The sequence below is a fragment of the Coregonus clupeaformis genome, chromosome 24, assembly GCF_020615455.1.
Source record: "Coregonus clupeaformis isolate EN_2021a chromosome 24, ASM2061545v1, whole genome shotgun sequence".
NCBI lineage: Eukaryota > Metazoa > Chordata > Actinopteri > Salmoniformes > Salmonidae > Coregonus > Coregonus clupeaformis.
The window spans coordinates 39,190,468-39,212,089 of NC_059215.1; the positions used below are offsets into that span (position 1 = coordinate 39,190,468).

The 21,622-nt window shown below is 44.0% G+C and overlaps 1 protein-coding gene across 1 annotated transcript in view; it reads right to left on the reverse strand.

The window, feature by feature from the left end:
- LOC121537238 (protein bassoon-like) overlaps positions 1 to 21,092 on the reverse strand; it is a 219,993-nt gene extending 198,901 nt beyond the window's left edge. The window contains exon 1 of the mRNA XM_041844922.2: positions 20,818 to 21,092. Coding sequence (XP_041700856.2) covers positions 20,818 to 20,990 — 173 coding nt within the window. The 5' untranslated portion in view covers positions 20,991 to 21,092. The remainder of the gene's footprint in view (positions 1 to 20,817) is intronic.
- Between the last annotated feature and the right edge of the window lie 530 nt (positions 21,093 to 21,622).

The window sequence follows — 21,622 nt, forward strand, 5'->3', positions numbered from 1 at the left end:
ATATAATTTAAAAAACTGTTCGCTAGGCGTAGGCAAGACCATAAGCAAATAGGTAAACTGGGATGATACTAAAGAGTTAATCAGGGTGATTTTTCCACAAATTGACAGGTATTTACCTTTCCATGGTAGCAAGATCTTATCTATTTTTGCTAACTTTCTATTAACATTTATTGAAGTGAGATCATATATTTCCTTTGGGATATGTATTCCGAGTATATCCACATCACCATCAGACCATTTTATTGGTAAACTACATGGTAATGTAAAAATTGTATTTTTTTGTGATCCAATACGTAATATAGTACATTTGTCATAATTTAGTTGTAATCCAGAGAGGTTAGAAAATGTATCTAGATCCTCTATGAGGCTGTGGAGGGATTCTAGTTGTGGATTTAAAAGAAAACATGAATCATCAGCGTACAATGACACCTTTGTTTTTAAGCCCTGTATTTCTAATCCTCTGATATTATTATTGGATCTGATTTTAATAGCTAACATCTCGATGGCCACAATAAATAGATATGCCGATAGTGGACAACCTTGTTTCACTCCTCTTGACAGTTTAAAACTTTCTGAGAAATAGCCATTATTTACTATTTTACACCTAGGGTTACTATACATGATTTTGACCCATTTTATAAGAGATTCTCCAAAATTGAAATGCTCCAGGCATTTATATATAAACCCCAGTCGAACTTTATCAAATGCCTTTTCGAAGTCTGCTATGAATAGCAGGCCTGGTTTCCCATATTTTCCATAGTGTTCTATTGTTTCCAATACTTGCCTTATATTATCTCCAATGTATCTTCCATGTAAAAAACCTGTCTGATTAGAATGAATAATATCCGACAATACCTTTTTAATTCTATGCGCTATACATTTTGCTAGAATTTTTGCATCACAACACTGAAGTGTAAGGGGCCTCCAATTTTTTTAATGGACTGGATCTTTATATTTTCCACTTGTATCCTGTTTCAGTAATAATGAGATCAGACCTTCTTCTTGAATGTCAGATAATCTACCAATTACATAGGAGTGATTAAAACATGGTAATAACGGTCCTCTTAGTATATCAAAAAAAGGTTTGGTATACCTCAACTGGTATGCCATCCAACCCTGGAGTTTTCCCGGACTTAAAGTCTTTAATTGCATCCAGAAGTTCCTCCTCTGTAATTTCACCTTCACATGAGTCTTTCTGTATGGCTGTTAATTTTACATTATCAATAGAAAAAAAATCTCTTCAATTAGCTTCAGTTAGAGGAGATGGAGGTGTAACGATCCCGGCAGTCTGAGTCGGGTCCGGTCTGTGTACTAGTTTTTCTGCTCGTGATCTCCAGTTTCCCGAGGGTTCTGGAACGCTCCCTGCCTGGTTGCCGGGCAACGTTGCTAGGCGGGAGCTCTCTTGATTTCCGCACCTGCATCCCATCAGCAATCTGCACACCTGGTCCTGATCATCACCCTTCTTAGGCTCTGGCCTAACATCCATTCCCTGCCGGATCGTTAGCCATGAACAGTATGTTTATCAGCGGATCAGTCCTAGAGCTTAGAGCATTAGTTTTGTTGTTTTGCACCTTGTTTGCTGGTTGTATGCTTACCTCCGTTTTGTTCTCCCTACAGTCACTCGTCCGGAACCTTCACCCAACCTCTGCCTGATGGTCGGCGGCTGCCGAGCCATCATTGGACCAACCACTGCACCCTCTACAACTCATCCACGCCGCCCGCTCTGTTCCCTGGATTACTCAACATCACCCGTGGATCAGTTAAATAAACACTCACCTTTGACACCACTTACCTTGTCCTGGTCTGCTTCTGGGTTCTGGCTTAGTAAACCGTGACAGAACGATCCGGCCAGTAATGAACCCAGCGGACCTGGACTCTGTTCGCCATGCCATTACCCATCAGGAGAAGATGTTGGGCCATCATAGCACGGAGCTACAGGAGATCGCGTTGGCAGTTCGGAACCTTTCTACCGGTCTGACGGAGGTCCAGAACCAGCGCAAGTTTCCGGTGGAGGATCCACTACCGGTTTCACCCATCTCGCCTGCCGCGTCTGGAGCTGTGTCCTTCCGTGAGCCCAAGGTTCCGACGCGCGGACAAATATGAGGGGGAGCTGGGAAGATGCCGTTCTTTCCTTATGCAGTGTGGGTTAGTGTTCGATCTACAGCCCTACTCTTATGCCACAGACAAGGCTAGGATAGCCTTTGTGATTGAGTTGCTGCGTGGTCGAGCGCTGGAGTGGGCTTCAGCCGTTTGGGAACGACAAGACCCCTGCATGGCTTCATACCAGGGGTTCACGGCCGAGATGAGGAAGCTCTTCGACCATTCCGTCCGAGGGAGGGACGCAGCTAGGCGCCTGTTTTCGCTTCACCAAGGAACTCGCAGCGTGGCCGACTTCGTGATCGAGTTCAAGACGTTGGCTGTGGAGAGTGGGTGGAATGAGGAGTCTCTGCAAGCGGCCTTTTACCAGGGTCTGTCGGAGCAGCTCAAGGATGAGTTGATCTCCTATCCGGAGCCTAGTGACCTGGACAGCTTGGTAGCCTTGTCTATTCGGGTGGATAATCGAGTCCGAGAGCGAAGGAGGGAGAAGCAATGGGGTCCGTCCAATCGATCAGCTTCTCAGGTTCCAGTCGGGTCGGGGATTGGACCAGAATACGTCGATCATCGTCCACCACACAGGATTAGTGGAGAGGTCCTGTCTCCCGAGTCTGAACCAATGCAAGTAGGGCGGCACGGGTTAACCAAGGAGGAACGCCAACTCAGACGTAGGACTAACTGTTGCCTCTACTGTGGTGGTTCGGGACATTACCTCGCCACCTGTTCCCGGCGGTCGTCAAACTGCGCGGCTCGCTAAAGTTGGGAGGACTTTTAGCGAGCCAGTTTCGACCTCTCAATACCTCTGTCAGACCCCGTTTCCCGGCTACCCTTGTGAACAGGAATCAGAGCTTAGCGATTAACGCTTTTATCGATTCAGGTGCCGATGGAAGCTTTCTTGATGCCGAGTTGGTGGAACAGCTGGGGCTTTCCAAGGAGCAATTGCCGGAAGCCATTGAAGCGACCACTCTGAACGGCAGTAGTCTGGCACGTATCACGATGAGGACTGAACCGGTTAAGATGCTGTTGTCGGGGAATCATTCGGAGATGATTTCATTCTTCATTCTGCCGTCTTCCCATGTTCCTCTGGTCCTTGGATACCCCTGGCTGAAGGAACACAATCCCACGTTCGATTGGGTGACGGGCAAGGTAACGAGTTGGAGCCTTGATTGTCATGCTAACTGTCTCAAGACTGCCTGTCCCCATTCGGTTCCCAGTCAGGTGATTGAGGCTAAACCCCCAGATTTGTCCCTGGTTCCCGAGACATATCACGATTTGGGGGAAGTGTTCAGTAAGCAGAAGGCTCTGTCACTCCCCTCCCCACCGACCATATGATTGTGCCATCAACCTGTTCCCTGGAGCTGTCTACCCCAAGGGAAGGTTATACAGTATCTCCCGCCCTGAACGTGAGGCTTTGGAGACCTACATCAAGGAGTCCCTAGCTGCTGGTCTCGTTCGTCCCTCGTCATCACCCCCTGGGGGCAGGATTCTTCTTTGTGGGTAAGAAGGATGGCTCTCTTCGACCGTGTATTGATTATCGGGGGGTTGAATGACATCACGGTCAAGAACAAGTATCCCCTGCCCTTGATGAGTTCTGCCTTCGACTCCTTACAGGGTGCTACGGTGTTCACCAAGCTAGACCTACGCAATGCGTATCACATGGTCCGGATCAGAGAGGGAGACGAGTGGTTGACGGGTTTCAATACACCGATGGGTCACTTCGAGTATCAGGTGATGCCGTTTGGACTGACCAATGCTCCAGCGGTATTCCAGAGTATGGTGAACGACGTCCTGAGAGATATGATCGGTCTCTTTGTGTTTGTTTACCTGGATGACATTCTGATCTTCTCGAAGGAACCTTCCGACCACGTCCAGCATGTCCGGCAGGTTCTGCAGCGATTGTTGGAGAATCGCCTGTTCGTGAAGGCCGAGAAGTGCGAGTTTCACGCCCACACGACATCCTTTCTCGGGTACATCATCTCCAGGGGAGAGATTAGGATGGACCAGGAGAAGGTTAGAGCGGTTCTGGAATGGGCCCAGCCCGGTACGAGATTGCAGCTCCAGAGATTTTTGGGGTTTGCGAATTTCTACCGCAGATTCATCCGGGATTACAGCCGTGTGGCCGCTCCGTTAACTGCCTTGACTTCCAGTATCAGGAGCTTCAAGTGGAATCCGGAGGCGGATCGAGCGTTTCTGGATTTGAAGAGGCGATTCACCAACGCACCGATTCTCTCTCAACCGGACACGGCCCGTCAGTTCGTCGTTGAAGTGGACGCGTCTGATGTGGGAGTTGGCGCCATCCTGTCGCAGCGATGCTCCACGGACAGTAAACTCCATCCCTGCGCCTACTACTCTCGTCGCCTTTCGCCTGCGGAGAGGAATTACGATGTGGGTAACCGGGAGCTTCTCGCGGTGAAACTTGCCTTGGAGGAGTGGCGCCACTGGTTGGAGGGGCGGAGCAACCGTTTATTGTCTGGACTGACCACAAGAATCTTGCTTACGTGCAATCGGCTAGACGTCTCAACTCCCGTCAGGCCAGGTGGTCGTTGTTTTTCGGACGATTCAATTTTTCCCTGACGTTCCGACCTGGATCTAAGAACGGCAAGGCGGACGCCTTGTCTCGGATGTTCTCCAAGACGGAGGAGAGTGGGTCCAAGACCGAGACAATTCTCCCCCGGAACTGCGTCGTGGGAGCTGTTAGGTGGAAGATTGAGGAGGAGGTGATGGCGGCCCCTTCGGACGCAGCCCGGTCCCGGTAACGGTCCACCCGGTCGGTTGTTTGTGCCTGAGTCGGTTCGTCCTGCGGTCCTCAAATGGTCCCACGCCAGCAAGATGGCTTGTCACCCTGGCGTGGCTCGGACGATGGCGTTTCTTCGCAGACGTTTTTGGTGGCCTGCCATGGCCGAGGATACTCGGGGTTATGTTGCTGCCTGTCCAGTGTGTGCGCAGAATAAGAGTACCAATCGGCCCAGCTCTGGACTACTTCACCCCCTTCCTATTCCCCGGCGACCATGGTCGCATCTGGCCCTGGACTTTGTCACTGGGTTGCCCGCTTCTGAGGGGAACACGGTCGTTCTGACTATCGTGGACAGATTCAGCAAGTTCGCCCACTTTGTGCCAATTGCCAAGCTTCCCTCTGCCTCGGAGACGTCCGAGATCCTGGTTAGGGAGGTTTTCAGGGTCCACGGTTTGCCCAGTGATATCGTTTCCGACCGTGGCCCTCAGTTTACCTCTGCTGTCTGGAAGTCCTTCTGTTTGGCCATTGGAGCTACAGTCAGTCTCACATCTGGTTTTCACCCCCAATCTAATGGTCAGGCGGAGAGAGCCAACCAGAAGATGGAATCCACGCTACGCTGCCTGGCCTCTTCCAACCCCACCGCCTGGGTCTCTCAGTTGCCTTGGGTTGAGTATGCCCACAATACTCTCCCTACATCTGCCACTGGGATGTCTCCCTTCCAGTGCCTGTATGGCTACCAACCTCCCTTGTTCCCTTCTCAGGAGAAGGAGCTCTCAGTGCCTTCTGTTCAGGCCCATATTCGTCGTTGCCACCGGACCTGGCATCGGGCCAGAAAGGCACTCCTTAGAGTTTCGGACCGGTATCAGCTCCAGGCGAATCGTCGCCGGATCCCCGCTCCCACCTATACCATCGGAGATAGGGTCTGGTTGGCCACACGGGATCTTCCTTTACGGACTGAGTCTAGGAAGTTGTTACCGAAGTTCATTGGTCCGTTTGTGGTGGAGAAGGTGATCAATCCGGTGGCAGTTCGACTCAAACTCCCGAGGACGCTCAGAGTCCATCCCACCTTTCATGTCTCCTGCCTCAAGCCTGTTTTCCTCAGTCCTCTGTTGCCTCCTCCGCCTCCTCCTCCTCCTCCTCGGATGATCGGAGGTGGTCCTGCCTACACGGTGCGACGCATCATGGATTCCAGACGGCGGGGCCGGGGTTTCCAGTATCTCGTGGACTGGGAGGGGTATGGTCCTGAAGAGAGGAGTTGGATTCCGCGGCGACAGATCCTAGATGCTGACCTCATTCGTGACTTCTACCGCCTCCATCCTGGCGCTCCGGGAGTCCGCCCGGTGGCGTTCGTCGGAGGGGGGTACTGTAACGATCCCGGCAGTCTGAGTCGGGTCCGGTCTGTGTACTAGTTTTTCTGCTCGTGATCTCCAGTTTCCCGAGGGTTCTGGAACGCTCCCTGCCTGGTTGCCGGGCAACGTTGCTAGGCGGGAGCTCTCTTGATTTCCGCACCTGCATCCCATCAGCAATCTGCACACCTGGTCCTGATCATCACCCTTCTTAGGCTCTGGCCTAACATCCATTCCCTGCCGGATCGTTAGCCATGAACAGTATGTTTATCAGCGGATCAGTCCTAGAGCTTAGAGCATTAGTTTTGTTGTTTTGCACCTTGTTTGCTGGTTGTATGCTTACCTCCGTTTTGTTCTCCCTACAGTCACTCGTCCGGAACCTTCACCCAACCTCTGCCTGATGGTCGGCGGCTGCCGAGCCATCATTGGACCAACCACTGCACCCTCTACAACTCATCCACGCCGCCCGCTCTGTTCCCTGGATTACTCAAGATCACCCGTGGATCAGTTAAATAAACACTCACCTTTGACACCACTTACCTTGTCCTGGTCTGCTTCTGGGTTCTGGCTTAGTAAACCGTGACAGGAGGCGACTGAAAAGAAAACATATGCTTAAAGTACTTTGTTTCCTCCTTCAAAATATAATTAGGTGAATCATGGGTGACTCCGTAAATTGTAACCAGTTTCATTAAATTCTTTTTGGTAGCATTCCTATGTTGAAGATTAAAAAAGAGTTTTGTGCATTTTCCCCCATATTCCATCCAGTTTCCTTTATTTTTATAATATATTATACTTAATCTTTCTTGAATAAGTTTCTCCATTTCTTTTTGTTTTTCCTCTAATTTATTCTGAGCCTCTATGTTACAGTTTTTATTGCCATCTATCTGTTCTGTTAGACTTTCTATTTCCTTTGTTAGTATAAACTCTTTTGACCTAAATTGCTTTTGTTTTCGAGATGAGTACTGAATTGCATGGCCTCTAAAGGCACATTTAAAGGTGTCCCATACAATAAGGGGATTTGCTGTACCTATGTTATGTCGGAAAAAGTCAGTTATAAATTCCTTTGTTCTAATTATAAATAAATTATCATCCAATAGGCTTTGATTAAATGTCCAATATCCTCGCCCACATGGAAATTCAGTAAGAGTAATGTATATGCCAATTATATGATGGTCTGACCGCATTCTGTCCCCTATCAACACTTTTTAAACTTTTGGTGCCAACGAGAATGAGATAAGAAAGAAGTCAAGACGAGTAGCTTGATTGAGTCTCCGCCATGTATATCTCACTAGATCAGGATATTTAAGCCTCCATATATCTACTAGTTCTAATGTATCCATGACATTCACAATTTCCTTAAGAGCATGAGGGTGATTGTTTGTGGTGTGATTTCCTTTATGGTCCATTGAGCTATTTAAAACAGTATTATAATCCCCCACCATAATAATATTGTCTTGAATTGCTTGCAGGGTTGATAATTTATTATATATATTGTCAAAGAAGTGTGGATCATCATTATTTGGTCCGTAAAGGTTAATGAGCCATATCTGTTTATGGTCCAATAACATATTTAAAATAATCCATCTACCTTGCGTATCTATTTGGACAATTTGCACATTCGGATCGAAATTACTATTAATTAATATCATCACCCCTTTTGAATTTCTTTGCCCATGGGAGAAGTATATTCCCCCCCCCCCCCATTCCTTTTTCCACGTAACTTCATCTCGAATTGTTGAATGAGTTTCCTTTATACAATAGATATTATATTCCTTCTCTTTGAGCCATGTAAATATTGTTCTTCTTTTGTTATTATCAGCTAAGCCATTACAATTATAACTGGCTATACTTATTTCACCATACACCATAATGAGATACAAGTTTCAAGTCTATTTATCATTATATATGTTTGTAAATTTACCAATAAAAAATACCGTAATGATTGAGTGTCCATATAGCTGTACCGTGATATTTGCATTGCTACTGAGTAACCCTTCAATTGTTCTCCACTAATTCCCCCGCTAAAGCCCCTCCCCATCCCAAGTTGAGCCGTCATCCCAGTGATCGGCATCCCACCCACGTCCCTCCGGATCCCTAAGGCCCCGAGAGGCCAGGACCCATCCATCGAAAACAGCACACAGTGCCACCCACAAAACAGAAGCAGATTAACCGCCAAAAGCATTTCCAATGCTGTCACCTCTCTCTCTATATATATATAACTATTTTAAAAAATAATGCATATCCTATTTTCCATCATTATCAATTAATATGCGTAATAATGTCAGCAGTTCATGCGTAGGATTTGAACATATAACCCGGATTGCCATTGTATTACATTTAATTTATTGACAAGCAATTATTATCCTAGCAAATAATTACTGCGGTCCATCCCATATCCCCACCCCCCCACAACAGATGCCGGACAAACACACACACACACACACATACTCCAACACACTCAACCCCCCTCCTCCACAATCCACCATAAAATCAGATACTCAACGGCTGTTATATCCCAGAGCCCAACTCAAGAAAGGACCTGATTTACGAGTGAACGGACAGTATTTTGTTATGTTTTTATCGGAAATCACTAGGTGATTTGGTGGTTCAATTTCCATTGTATTTGAGATGCTACACATTGAGATAAAGGTCAGCCTTAACTAAGAACAAGTGTTTGTTTGGTTCTTTTTAAACATAACATTTGGCAAACGAGGATGGCTGAAAGTATTTCTACAATATCCCTACCTCCACCGGAGCCATTTTCGCCTCATGCGGGCGAACCAACAATGCCATGGGACAGATGGAAATTGTAGTTTGAGACATACATGCTAGCTACCGGACTGGATGTGGTTAAAAACATATACATTCCATTCTCAGCGTCACAAAACTCTATCCTCTCTTGTTAAGTGTGTTCAGGTGTGTTGGTCACGCCCAGTAATTGGCCACAACTGATCTTAATGAGTTCTTGTTTCCTTTGAAAATTTGTATTTTTGAATAGACTAATGAACAGCTTTGTATGAGTTAAAAAACAAACATGGCATGATAGTTCCATCGTGGTGGTGCAGTGGACTAATTCCATGGAGAGAGAACATAAGAGCATAGGTTTGAATCTCACTGACGCCATGCCACAATCAAAACTAAATGTGTTTGCATGATTAATGCCTAAGCAAATTAATTTCAATGTGTCCTATCTGTGCTTGGAGTTCAAAACAGTTACCCTAAGCTAGCAGTAATAATAAAAGTATTATTGAAACATTCAGTTTAAGTTAGTTATTCAAAAACCTCCAAATAACCTTTAAATGTTCAAAACATTCACAACATTTAGAGAATGTTCTCAGAACGCTATTTAATGACCTTCAAATAACGTACAATTATAGAACCGCCCAGGAAAACATCAGGGAACCATAGTAAAACATTCTCAGAACCTCCCTGCAACCTAAAAATTAACAATCCCAGAACAGGTGAAATTTTCATTTCCATTCTCAGAACATTTAAAAAAACGTTCAGTTTTACCGGTCAGGAAACTTATGGCTTCATTCCCAGAACCAAGGGAGACCCAAAACTCACATTCCCACAACTTCCAAGGAACCAAATGTGCTAGCTGGGTTCGCTCTGCCCTCGTTGACTAGCCTCCTGAAGACATCAATCAAAACGTGTCGATAACTATGCAGGAAAAATGATCTTACTGACGTAATTAGTCCAACCAGAGGGAAAGTGAAGTTATTACCATACTGTTTACATCTATCCTTTTCTGATATGAGAAGGAAAAACAAGGGCAGAGGGAAGGAAGCAGTTCGAGCAGGGTTTCCCAAACTAAGTCCTGCCCCCAAGGTTTGATTATTTGTATCAGCTGTGTAATTGTCTGGCAAAAAGGAAAACGTGCACATAAAGTGGGGCCCCAGGACCGAGTTTGGGAAACCCGGTGTTAGAGCAGGGCTGTTCAATTCCGGTACTGGAGGGCTGAAACACTTCTGTTTTTTGTTTCTACCTGGTAGTTAATTGCACTCACCTGGTGTCCCAGGTCTGAATTAGTCCCTTAATTAGAAGGAGAGGTTGAAATCCATAATTGTTTCAGCCCTCCAGGACTGACATTGAATAGCCCTGAGTCAGAAGATTTGAATCCATTCTTCACCTCCTACAACAGCCCACAGTTCTGGAGTACACAGATGGTTTATTGGAGTGAAGGAATCATGATTTGTGTGATGGAAGAGGGAGCGGTTTGAGCCAATTAAACCAGCCAATCAGAAAGCAGAAAAGATATATGACCAAACCTTTAGAACCATCAATCAACAGACCTAAATGGAAAATCCAGTTACTTAATTTCATGGTGATAAAACAATAGGCCTACATTTTTTGTTTTATGCTCTGCAAAACTCTGCAGATTCCAAATTGCAATGGGTGCAGTGCGGTGCTTAGAAAAAATAAGCCAAGTGACGTGGGTTGTGACCACACCGCTTTCAGTCAATGTAGAAAAAGTTTGGCCTACATTTAAAAAGTAAAGGCTGTTCTTGGGCAGTAAACCACAGTGAAGGAAAAAGGACATCACATCATATGTTTAATGTGTCATAACAAACCAATTGAAAAGGATGGGACTATTGACTGTGAATGATACCCATCTCTGAACAAATCCTCACTGCAGGCTACTGTTAACTTAGGCTTCATGTTGAGGAAAATCTGTGGACTTTACGTGCTGCTGCCCTGACTGGGTCAAAAATGGTAGAAGTTGGCATGTTTGGCAGTCAGGGTATGGGTCTGTGACCCCTCTGGCCTCTGCATATGGATACTGGTAGCCAGTCCAGAGCTGAGCAGACAGCCTCCATTGCAAAAAGTGCAAATACATCCAATCAAGTTAAGTAAGTACAAATCCCTTTTTAGCTCTGTGGGAACAACCTTCCAGGATACACTACAGCCATGAGTCTGGTCATGTACAATTGACCCCTCCATGCAGGTTGCTGTTTCAACGCAGGTAGTTGTAACAGCCGGGTAAGCATTTAAAGGCACAGAGACATGCATACGTACGCGCGCGCAGACACACCCACACTATTTTCAAACCCTTTCCGATGACTAAGACAAGGACCAAGCATATAAATACTGTAGACCAGCTCAACCCCTTGGAGTCACTAGGCCTTTTATAGAGCAGTCGAGTGGATGCTATAGCCTACTACAGTGCCCTAGTATGATGCTATTTTAAGGGAGTGATTTTTGATAAGCAGGGAAACACCTGGACACACCAGCCTGGCCTCTCAGACTAGACTTAACATAGTAAACGTACATAGCAAATCTGAGATCAGAATGTTAACACCCACAGTGTTAAATTTAACACTTTCTTAGAAATTACACCCGGACACACCAGCCTGGCCTCTCAGACTAGACATAACATAGTCAAGTTATACAGCAAATTTGAGGTCCGAATTTTAACACTCACCGTGCTAAATTTAACACTTTCTTAGAAATTATGTGACCCACTGAAATAGTGTTAAAGGTCCCCATACAGTCATCCTATTTCCCAAGTAAAAATAGTATTTGACCAAAACATCATCTGTAATATTTGTACGCTATTAAAATGCTCAGAATTGAAGAAATTGTACCTTTTCGCTCATCTCTAACTATCAGGAAGCCTGAAAGAACAGGCTGATTGGGCGGTGGAGCTAATATTCATGAGCTTGCCTTGACTGACAGCTCTTTGAAACGCACTTGTGGTAGTTGCCAGGTAACAAGGTAAACAATGGGCCACATGTCATTGATAACAAGGTAAACAATGGGCCACATGACATTCCGAGCCTAAATAATATGCCACAACCCATTTTCTCCGCAAAATGCTCTCACGGTCAACAGAGCTGTTGGATACCAGACAAACAGAATCAATACACAATTGAATTTCTATTGTTTTGTAACTAATTACAGAAAAAAGTTCACTGATACACTTCTTCACAATAATTAGTAAATCCTGAGTCACCTTAGAATCTTAGACATAAGGGAATGCACATAAAAAAACAGCATACAATAAGTGAACTGGACAATTTATAGGTGCCTCTGCATTACCATTATAAATGACAATATGTTCAGAATTGTAAGTATTGATCAGACATTTATTTAATCTTATACAATTAGGCCAGCTTAGCTGAAATATTGATCAACATGAACAAATAAAGGTGAAAAAAGAATGGTGAGACATCATTGGACATAAAAAAGAATAACTAGAGCCATAAGCGTAGCAGAGTAACCCGGCCACCCTACAGTCTGCAGGACCCATCGATTCGTACAATTTGTAACACTCATCTCCAGTCCGAACGCTTGAAAAAAACTATAAAAAGTGACTAACTGTGATATCATATCACGTAAAAGTCAATTACTTAGGCTTTAGGAAATGCAACCAACTACAGAGATTGATGGGGAGGGGAGCGGGAGAGAAGGTGGACCCATGTACCCCGCTTCAATCAGGCAGGCTTCAGTCACCCACTTGGTTACAAATCCAGCTATGGCCTCCTCCTTGTCAGGCCTCTCTCACTGGGCAGACAGGGGTCCTGGGATGGAAAGCTCGCACAGCTTCCCCACATACAGCGCTGGATCAAGGGTGACTTCGTTGAAGAGGAGATCCAGGAGCCTGTCTACGTAGCCTGTAATGTTTTTGGAAGGGAAATGTTTGTTAAATGGGTAGTGAATTACATTTCCTTTTATTTACTGTTCTGAGTTATGATGCTATCAATTTGTTGATGTAGTGATCTACTCATTCTACAATGTGTTTTCTGGTGTTTTTGAAGTACTCAATTTGAAATATTCAATATTTGGTCATGCACTTTTTGGTGAAACTTTTCAATGTTTGCATTTGGAATGTTCGTGTTCCTGAAATGCTCATATGATGCAGATTTGAAATGAATAACTATGACTTACAGTATGTTGGGTCTGTCTTCATGGGCTTCACAGCATATCCCCCCCTTCTTTGGTCTGTCTTCACAGGCTTCATAACATATCATGTGGTCCTCTGTAGCTCAGCTGGTAGAGCACGGCGCTTGTAACGCTAAGGTAGTGGGTTCGATCCCCGGGACCACCCATACACAAAAAATGTATGCACGCATGACTGTAAGTCGCTTTGGATAAAAGCGTCTGCTAAATGGCATATTATTATTATTATATCCCCCCCTCCTCCTTTGCCTTGGGAAAGCTGATTTCGTATCACACCATTCCTGCTGTGGTGGTTGCCTGGGAAGCTGTGCAGACAGAGTAGATGTTGAATTCTCTAAAATGTCTATCATTACAGCTTGATGATAGTGGAGACAAAAGGAGACGGAAAGTGAAATAATAATACCACCCTCCCAATCATCATGATTAGCCCCAATGACACAAGCTGCATCAACTGGAAGACAACAACCCACACAATGGAACAACGCGGACTGTGAAGACACACACACAGACACACACACGTACACTCTACACACACATACATTGTAATATTGTTATGTGGCAGTATTATACATTTTGTATTGTTGATATGTAGTGGTGTAATATTGATATATGATGTACTGTTATATTTTTGTCTTTTTGTGTGATGTAAGTGCCTTCATGTGTTTGGACCCCAGGAAGAGTAGCTGCTGCTTTGGCAGCAGCTAATGGGGATCCCTAATAAATACAAATTCAATAGATTGCAAATCTATACACACCACAACTCCTTTTGTGGACAACATTCCTTCATGTCAGCTGTGTGCTCAGACTCTTAGGGTTTAGGGATGGAAGAACAAAAACCATATAGTGACTATCGGGTGTGTTACAGAAAAGTCAAAGCAGCCACAGCCACAGTTGCATTATCTAACGTTATCCCCCCCATCCCCCAAAAATGTTGGCTACCGTGTCAGACTCATCAAACTCTGATACTTACATTATGGTCAGCCCATGCTAGATCCACTGTCAATGATGGTACAGCATCCGTCTTCAGGATTAGCTTCCTGGGAAGACCCATCGAATGTTCTCCCCAATTGATAAAGCAACTTCCCTTGAAATGGGCACTGCACATGCTTGACATGATCATAATTTTCTGTGCAGCCTGTCCACCTGAAATGAAAAGCAGCCACTGCTGTCGGATGTCTTCATTCTTCTTCTACACTATGTCATCCAATCACAACACAGTGTGCTTTTGCCGGATTAAGTAGTTTGCTAGCTAACAGTCCCATCACAGATTAAAGGTTACCAGTATCTTTGATCGTACTTTCTGGTTGAGCTAGCTACTAGTAGCTATCTTACGGTTTGTAAACAAAGCCAAAGCAAGGCGTAGGCACACATGTGATGATGGTTTTAAGGCGGTACACATTTAAATTAGTTAAGATGCTACCATTGGTGTATCACATTTCCGGCTTCATGTGATGTTGTATAAAGCCGGAAGTAAATCCTTGGTAATGCCTGCCTCCTGAATCCAAGTGTTTGACATGTAGGGAGGGGACCAGTAAATTTATGATCAAACTTTATGAATGTACCAGCTACAGTCATTTTTCATGCTTTGAACTGGTTTTATCCTAATATCATCCAATTTGATGAAAAACACGATTTTCACTGTTCAGGACCTTTAAACTAACGCTTTTCAAAATGTTCACAAACTAACTCCCCTAGAGTGTTGGTCCCTAACACCATGGGTGTTGCAAATTGCAACTTAATTGCTGTTGCTGTTACACTTTTGTAGTGTTAAGGAATAACACATGTAGTGTTACAGTATATGGGGGGGGTTAACATTGTAGGTTGCAACGCCTTATTTGCATCTTTCCCAGCATGCCTTTCAAGTGAATGTGAGACATAGAATGTGTTTCAATTAAAAGTAAACCCTTTCTGACCATATATTATACATTTCATAAGGCCTTTATTTATGGCCTAGTTATCCTCAACATTGTGGTCTGAAAATCTTGGCTGATGGCCCACATCAAACCTGCAAGTCATAATAAGATGGTTTGTGAAGTGATTAGTAACTCCCATTGATGTTACGTTTGATACCGGAGCTCCGAGGCATGCATCGAAATCGCTAAGCATTTTACTTCGAAGAAGTGTACCGATGCCTGTATCACTTTATCAGAAGCATGGGATCAATGTTTCATTTAATCGAACAACCACCTGATTGGTTTGGTATTGGTTAGGTAGAAGAGAAAAAAGCTACTCTGCGCACGCACTACAGCATGTGGGTCGTCGTCTATAATAACTTGGCTGCTCTAAATTATTTTGACCAGTAGGTGCCACTAGTGTACACTGTGTTGATCAAAGCCTCATGTAATTAACTATTTACTAAAATTATTTAAAAAAATCTACCTGCAACAACACATTCAGGGAAGAATGATAATGATGCCCCTCCCACATCTTTTTCACTCTGAGAGAGTTAATGGAAATGAACTCAACACAGTTGAGTAAGAACAACACCATGCAGTGTTGATTCCACTGTGATTCAAATAAGACTTCATTTATTCACCGCATGTATTGTCAATTTCAATCCCACTGGTGTTAACCCCACTAGAATCAACACTCAGATATAACACTCACAACACTTTTGACCTTTACACCGAGATTTTGCTAATTTGCTGTGTCTAATTGGTGCCCCTCAAATTAGTATTATATGTTATGTTTGGTATGGTTACATAAGACAGTATACTGTAACTTAGAGCACCCCAAGAAAAAATTCCCAAATTACAAACTCTTAAATCAATTGTTAGAATATTATAATGTATGTTTTTCTTCAAATCAGCTCTAATTTCTGACGAAATCCCACAACACCCCGCAGTTAGCGTCACACGATCAATGAAAAACTTCTTAAAAGGTGGGTTACATTTGTGAGAATGAGGCAGGAGAATTGAGCGTCTACTCGTCAATATGGGTGGCACATTTCATCCCTTAAACTTCCACGGCTATCAAAAAAGGAAGGAAGGAGGGCTTCAGCTAGAACTTGCTTCTTAAAGTGGATGCTACCGCTACCATCAACGGGGCTTCTAAAGCATCTCAAACAGCCAGCAGCATCAGCAGAGACCATGAGAATGGAAGTGAACTGGGTAAGTGAAAGAGCTAGCTTGCTACTGCCATGCTAACATTAGCTAGCTATAGTGCATTTAGCTAACGTTTTCCATCTAAATAACATTAATAAAACGAACTAAATGTAAACATGTCTGCCAGAGCTGTTGGTAGCTAACTGCTGATGCTGTCATACTATAGATAGTACAAGCCTATGGGAAAGAGCAGTTTTGGCTGTGACGGAGGTCACTTACTGTATAGTTGCGGTAAATCGGCTATTCTGTGGCTCCGGGAGAGTTTTCTAAACAGCCTGCCGAGTACGGGCTTAACTGAAATGCAATGCTTCAGCCATGGATCCGATCCCGGCTCTGGGGCATTTCAGAGAAGCCCCAGAGCCATGCTTTCTTTGGAGGAGTGGATTGTAGATGTTACTCAATGGGAAAGTTTATTTTGTGATCTTAGGATCTCTGGATTTTGTTTGTATACAGCCATATCAATAAAATAGCTAGCTGCTTGTCACTGGTATGAGCTAGTAAATATCCTAAACCTAGCCAGCTAGACTCATAGCCACAAGCTAAAACTGGGGAGAGAGGGAGGAGAGAATTCACTTTCTGTTTCATCTGCTGCTGGCTTGTTCACTCAAATATGTATTTCCACATGTAATTGATGAAATCTGATTTTTATTCAATAAAGATTTTAATTATGTCAATATTGGGAATATTGTAGAAAAAAAACAGTTTTTCATACTAAAGCGTACAGTAGGCTCCAGGCAATATGTTCGTTCCTCCACCGTGTGAGTCATAGAAATTACAATCTTGCATTCAGGGGTTTCTGGCAGTCTTCCTGGTTTTTACATGCGGGGAGGATAAAATGTACAATTGTAAAATAACTACTAATTGTTCAAGTTAGAACCCATGTATATTTGTTAATATACAGCACCAACTACATTAATATCTGATAGGGTCCATTATCTGCTACCTGGACATTAAGACAAAAACTAAAGAAGGGAGGTTGGTTGATTGGGGAGGATGGGTAGGCATACAGTGCATTCGGAAAGTATTCAGACCCCTTCCCTTTTCCCACATTTTGTTACGTTACAGCCTTATTCTAAAATGGATTAAATTAAAAATGGTCCTCATCAATCTACACACAATACCCCATAATGACAAAGTGAAAACAGGTTTTTAGAAATCTTGGCAAATGTATATTTAAAAAAAAAAACATTTACATAAGTATTCAGACCCGTTTCTATGAGACTCGAAATTGAGCTCAGGTGCATCCTGTTTCCATTGATCATCCTTGAGATGCTTCTACAACTTGATTGGAGACCACCTGTGGTAAATTCAATTGATTGGACATGATTTGGAAAGGCACACACCTGTCTATATAAGGTCCCACGGTTGACAGTGCATGTCAGAGCAAAAACCAAGCCATGAGGTCGAAGGAATTGTCCGTAGAGCGCCGTGACAGGATTGTGTCAAGGCACCGATCTGGGCAAGGGTACCAAAAAATGTCTGCAGCATTGAATGTCCCCAAGAACACAGTGTCCTCCATCATTCTTAAATGGAAGAAGTTTGGAACCACCAAAACTCTTCCTAGAACTGGCCGCCCGGCCAAACTGAGCAATCGGGGGAGAAGGGCCTTGGTCAGGGAGGTGACCAGGAACCTGATGGGTACTCTGACAGAGCTCCAGAGTTCCTCTGTGGAGATGGGAGAAGCTTCCAGAAGGACAACCATCTCTGCAGCACTCCACCGATCAGGCCTTTATGGTAGAGTGGCCAGATGGAAGCCACTCCTCAGTAAAAGGCACATGACAGCCCGCTTGGAGTTTGCCGAAAGGCACCTAAAGGACTCTCAGACCATGAGAAACAAGATTATTTGGTTTGATGAAACCAAGATTGAACTCTTTGGCCTGAATGCCAAGCGTCACGTCTGGAGGAAACCAGGCACCGCTCATCACCTGGCCAATATCATCCCTACGGTGAAGCATGGTGTTGGCAGCATCATGCTGTGGGGATGTTTTTCAGCGGCAGGGACTGGGAGACTAGTCAAGATCGAGGGAAAGATGAACGGAGCAAAGTACAGAGAGATCCTTGATGAAAACCTGCTCCATAGCGCTCAGGACCTCAAACTGGGGCGAAGGTTCACCTTCCAACAGGACAACAACCCTAAGCACACAGCCAAGACAATGCAGGAGTGGCTTCGGACAAGTCTCTGATTGTCATTGAGTGGCCCAGCCAGAGCCCGGACTTGAATCTGATCTAACATCTCTGGAGAGACCTGAAAATAGCTGTGCAGCAACGCTCCCCATCCAACCTGACAGAGTTTGAGAGGATCTGCAGAAAAGGATGGGAGAAACTCCCCAAATACAGGTGTGCCAAGCTTGTAGCATCATACCCAAGAAGAATCGAGGCTGTAATCGCTGCCAAAGGTGTGTCAACAAAGTACTAAGTAAAGGGTCTGAATTTTTTACTTTTTTTATTTTACCTTTATTTAACTAGGCAAGTCAGTTAAGAACAAATTCTTATTTACAATGATGGCCTACACCGGCCAAACCCGGATGACGCTGGGCCAATTGTGCGCTGCCCTATGGGACTCCCAATCACGGCCGGTTGTGATACAGCCTGAAATGGAACCAGGGGGTCTGTAGTGATGCCTCAAGCACTGAGATGCAGTGCCTTAGACGCTGCACCACTCGGGAGCCCAATACTTATGTAAATGTGATATTTCGGTTTTATATTTTTATTTCTAAAAACCTGTTTTTCCTTTGTCATTATGGTGTATTGTGTGTAGATTGAGGGATTATTATTTTTAAAATCCATTTTAGAATAAGGCTGTAACGTAACAAAATGTGGAAAAGGTCAAGGGGTCTGAATACTTTCCGAATGCACTGTATAACGCGAACGTCTAGCAGCCCAAAAGTTATGCGTTTGAATCACATCACGGACAACTTTAGTATTTTAGCTAATTAGCAACTTTGCAACTACTTACTCCTTTAAACTACTTTGCAACTACTTAGCTTGTTAGCTCACCCTTACCTCTAACCCTAACCTTAACCCCTAACCTCTAGCCTAGCTAACATTAGCCACCTAGCCAATAGCCACAACAAATTCGAATTCGTAACATATCATACGTATTTCCAATTTGTAACATATTGTACGAATTAGAATTTGTAACATCATATGAATTGTAGGATGTAACATATCATATGAAATGGATGATGGACATCCACAAATTAATACATATCATACCGAATGTAACATATCATACTATGGAGGGAATCAAATTTACATTTACTATGTTTCATCGACACCCTGAGTCCAGGTTGGACACACACACACACTTGGTCTATGTGTCAGTCATAATGAACATGAAAATTGGGGCCCATGCATGCAAATGTTGTGATTTAAAACCTCCAGGGAGCGCACATAGGCCTACATCCTAACACATGCACACACACAGTAGCATGATTAGCTCTTTCACACCTCATCTCAACACAGACTAAGAAGGCCTACTTATTACCAAGAACAGTTAGAGTCACTGTGATTTGTAGTTTGTAGTCCATGTAATATGTGATGACAAGACTAGACGAAGATAACAAAATTGGGGGAAAATAAATATGCCGTGTTGTCATATAAGTCACACACGTGTCCAAATGTCATAGCAATGGACAAGTAGCCTAACACATCTCCTCTAGCTATATAACCACCAATAGAGTGATATTCGCGCAAAAGGGTGACGAGCAAATTCACGCTGCACGTGATTAGATAGGTTCACATGGACTTTTATTATGCCGTTATTCCAGCCCGCCACCGTTATGATCAACTGGGACTTTACATAATAACACTCTTGTGTGTCAATTCTTGGAATTTATTTCATGCAGAAATGTCCCTTTTCCTGCAGCAACTACGAGCTGTCATCCCTTCGAAGCTCTCTAACCTTTTATATAATGACGGATATGCTGGGTTAAACTACACATTATTATCAAGCCATTAATATGTCTGTCTTTCTACAACACAATGTAAAAATCTAAATAATCAAAAGGACTGATATTTCGATGTATTTTCAATGAAATTTTTGTTTGGCTATGCATTGCCTATGAATGTCATTCTGCCAGCCATCCCAACGCTGATGCGAGCTGGTACCCACAACATCCAGAATCTGAAGATGGGGTCGTTTGCACATCATTATCGAGAGAGTGGCGACACGTACGTGAATGTCTTACGATAGCTTACATACTACTAGGCTAAACGACACACTCTCACACACACACAAAGCAGTAGCAAAAGCATCCTCCCCTGCAAACACCTATGCAGAAACGAATGAGCTTGAGCATCCTTCATGACAACCTCGAAATAAGCCACAATTCAGTGGTCTAATGCTATAATTGCATGGTTTTACTTTTTTTTACCAATGACATTACAGTTGATGGAGGGAAAACGCTACCCATGACACGTCCCAACAGCTAGGCAAAAACCAAGTAAATCGTAAAAGCATCTCAAAACCAACTGCCAAAGCCAAACAGGATCGTTTCCCTGCCTACACAACAGAGCATTTTACGATATAAATGATGTAAAGCATCATATAAAATGTCAAGTGTATAAGGATATCAAATCTATCATTTGTCAAATACTTGGCATCAACTGCACCGTTGCTTATGACAGGTGTTACCTATTCATCCCCGGTCCGCCACCCATTCCTCCACCGGCAGCAGCACCATTGGCGGGCTTGATGTGCTGTCCAGAGCCCAGTGGTGCTGAAATGGAACCAGGCGCTCCCGCCATAGAGATTGAGCCCGGTTCCCCGGGTTGTCCGCCTCCCTCGATGCTCCCTTCGTTCCCCATCGTCTCTGGTTAGGAGACCGAGGGGAGAAATTGTATTTCGACCGTTTTTATAATTATATTAATATAAAAAGCTCAGAGGAGCGAACTCAGCAATGCTGCTCCTCCAACGCCATCATCACCTACGATCCAGAGACCTGCATGGGGCACGCGCACAGACCGAGGCGAGAAACAGCCAGGGCACGAGCTCTGCTGACGCTAAGGTTGCCGTGCGCGTTCCTATATCAGACGTGTCTCCTGGATCTTGGAGAAGAGAGAACGCGCAGAGGAGATCTTGGGGTGATGATCTGTTGTAGGCTGCAGATGTGTGTGTTACTTTCGTGGCATTGATATTAAGCAGAACTTCTGATGTTGAGAACAAAATTATTGTTATTGCAAACAAAAATAATGATATTGAAAGCAAAACATAAACTTAAAAGTGTTGAGAGCATCATTTAAAAAAAAGAAGAGAACAAATTAATTGTAAATGAGTGCAAAACAATTCGTTTTCAGTTAAACATTTTCCTGGAATTTTCCCTATCTTCGGTTATGTTACCCTGGCCTTTGCTTTCGCTGCCTTTTTTTGCAGTTGCACGTTTTTTTATTAATTCCAGCAGCATACCACCAGGCATCCCACTGTTGTTTTGCCACTGAAC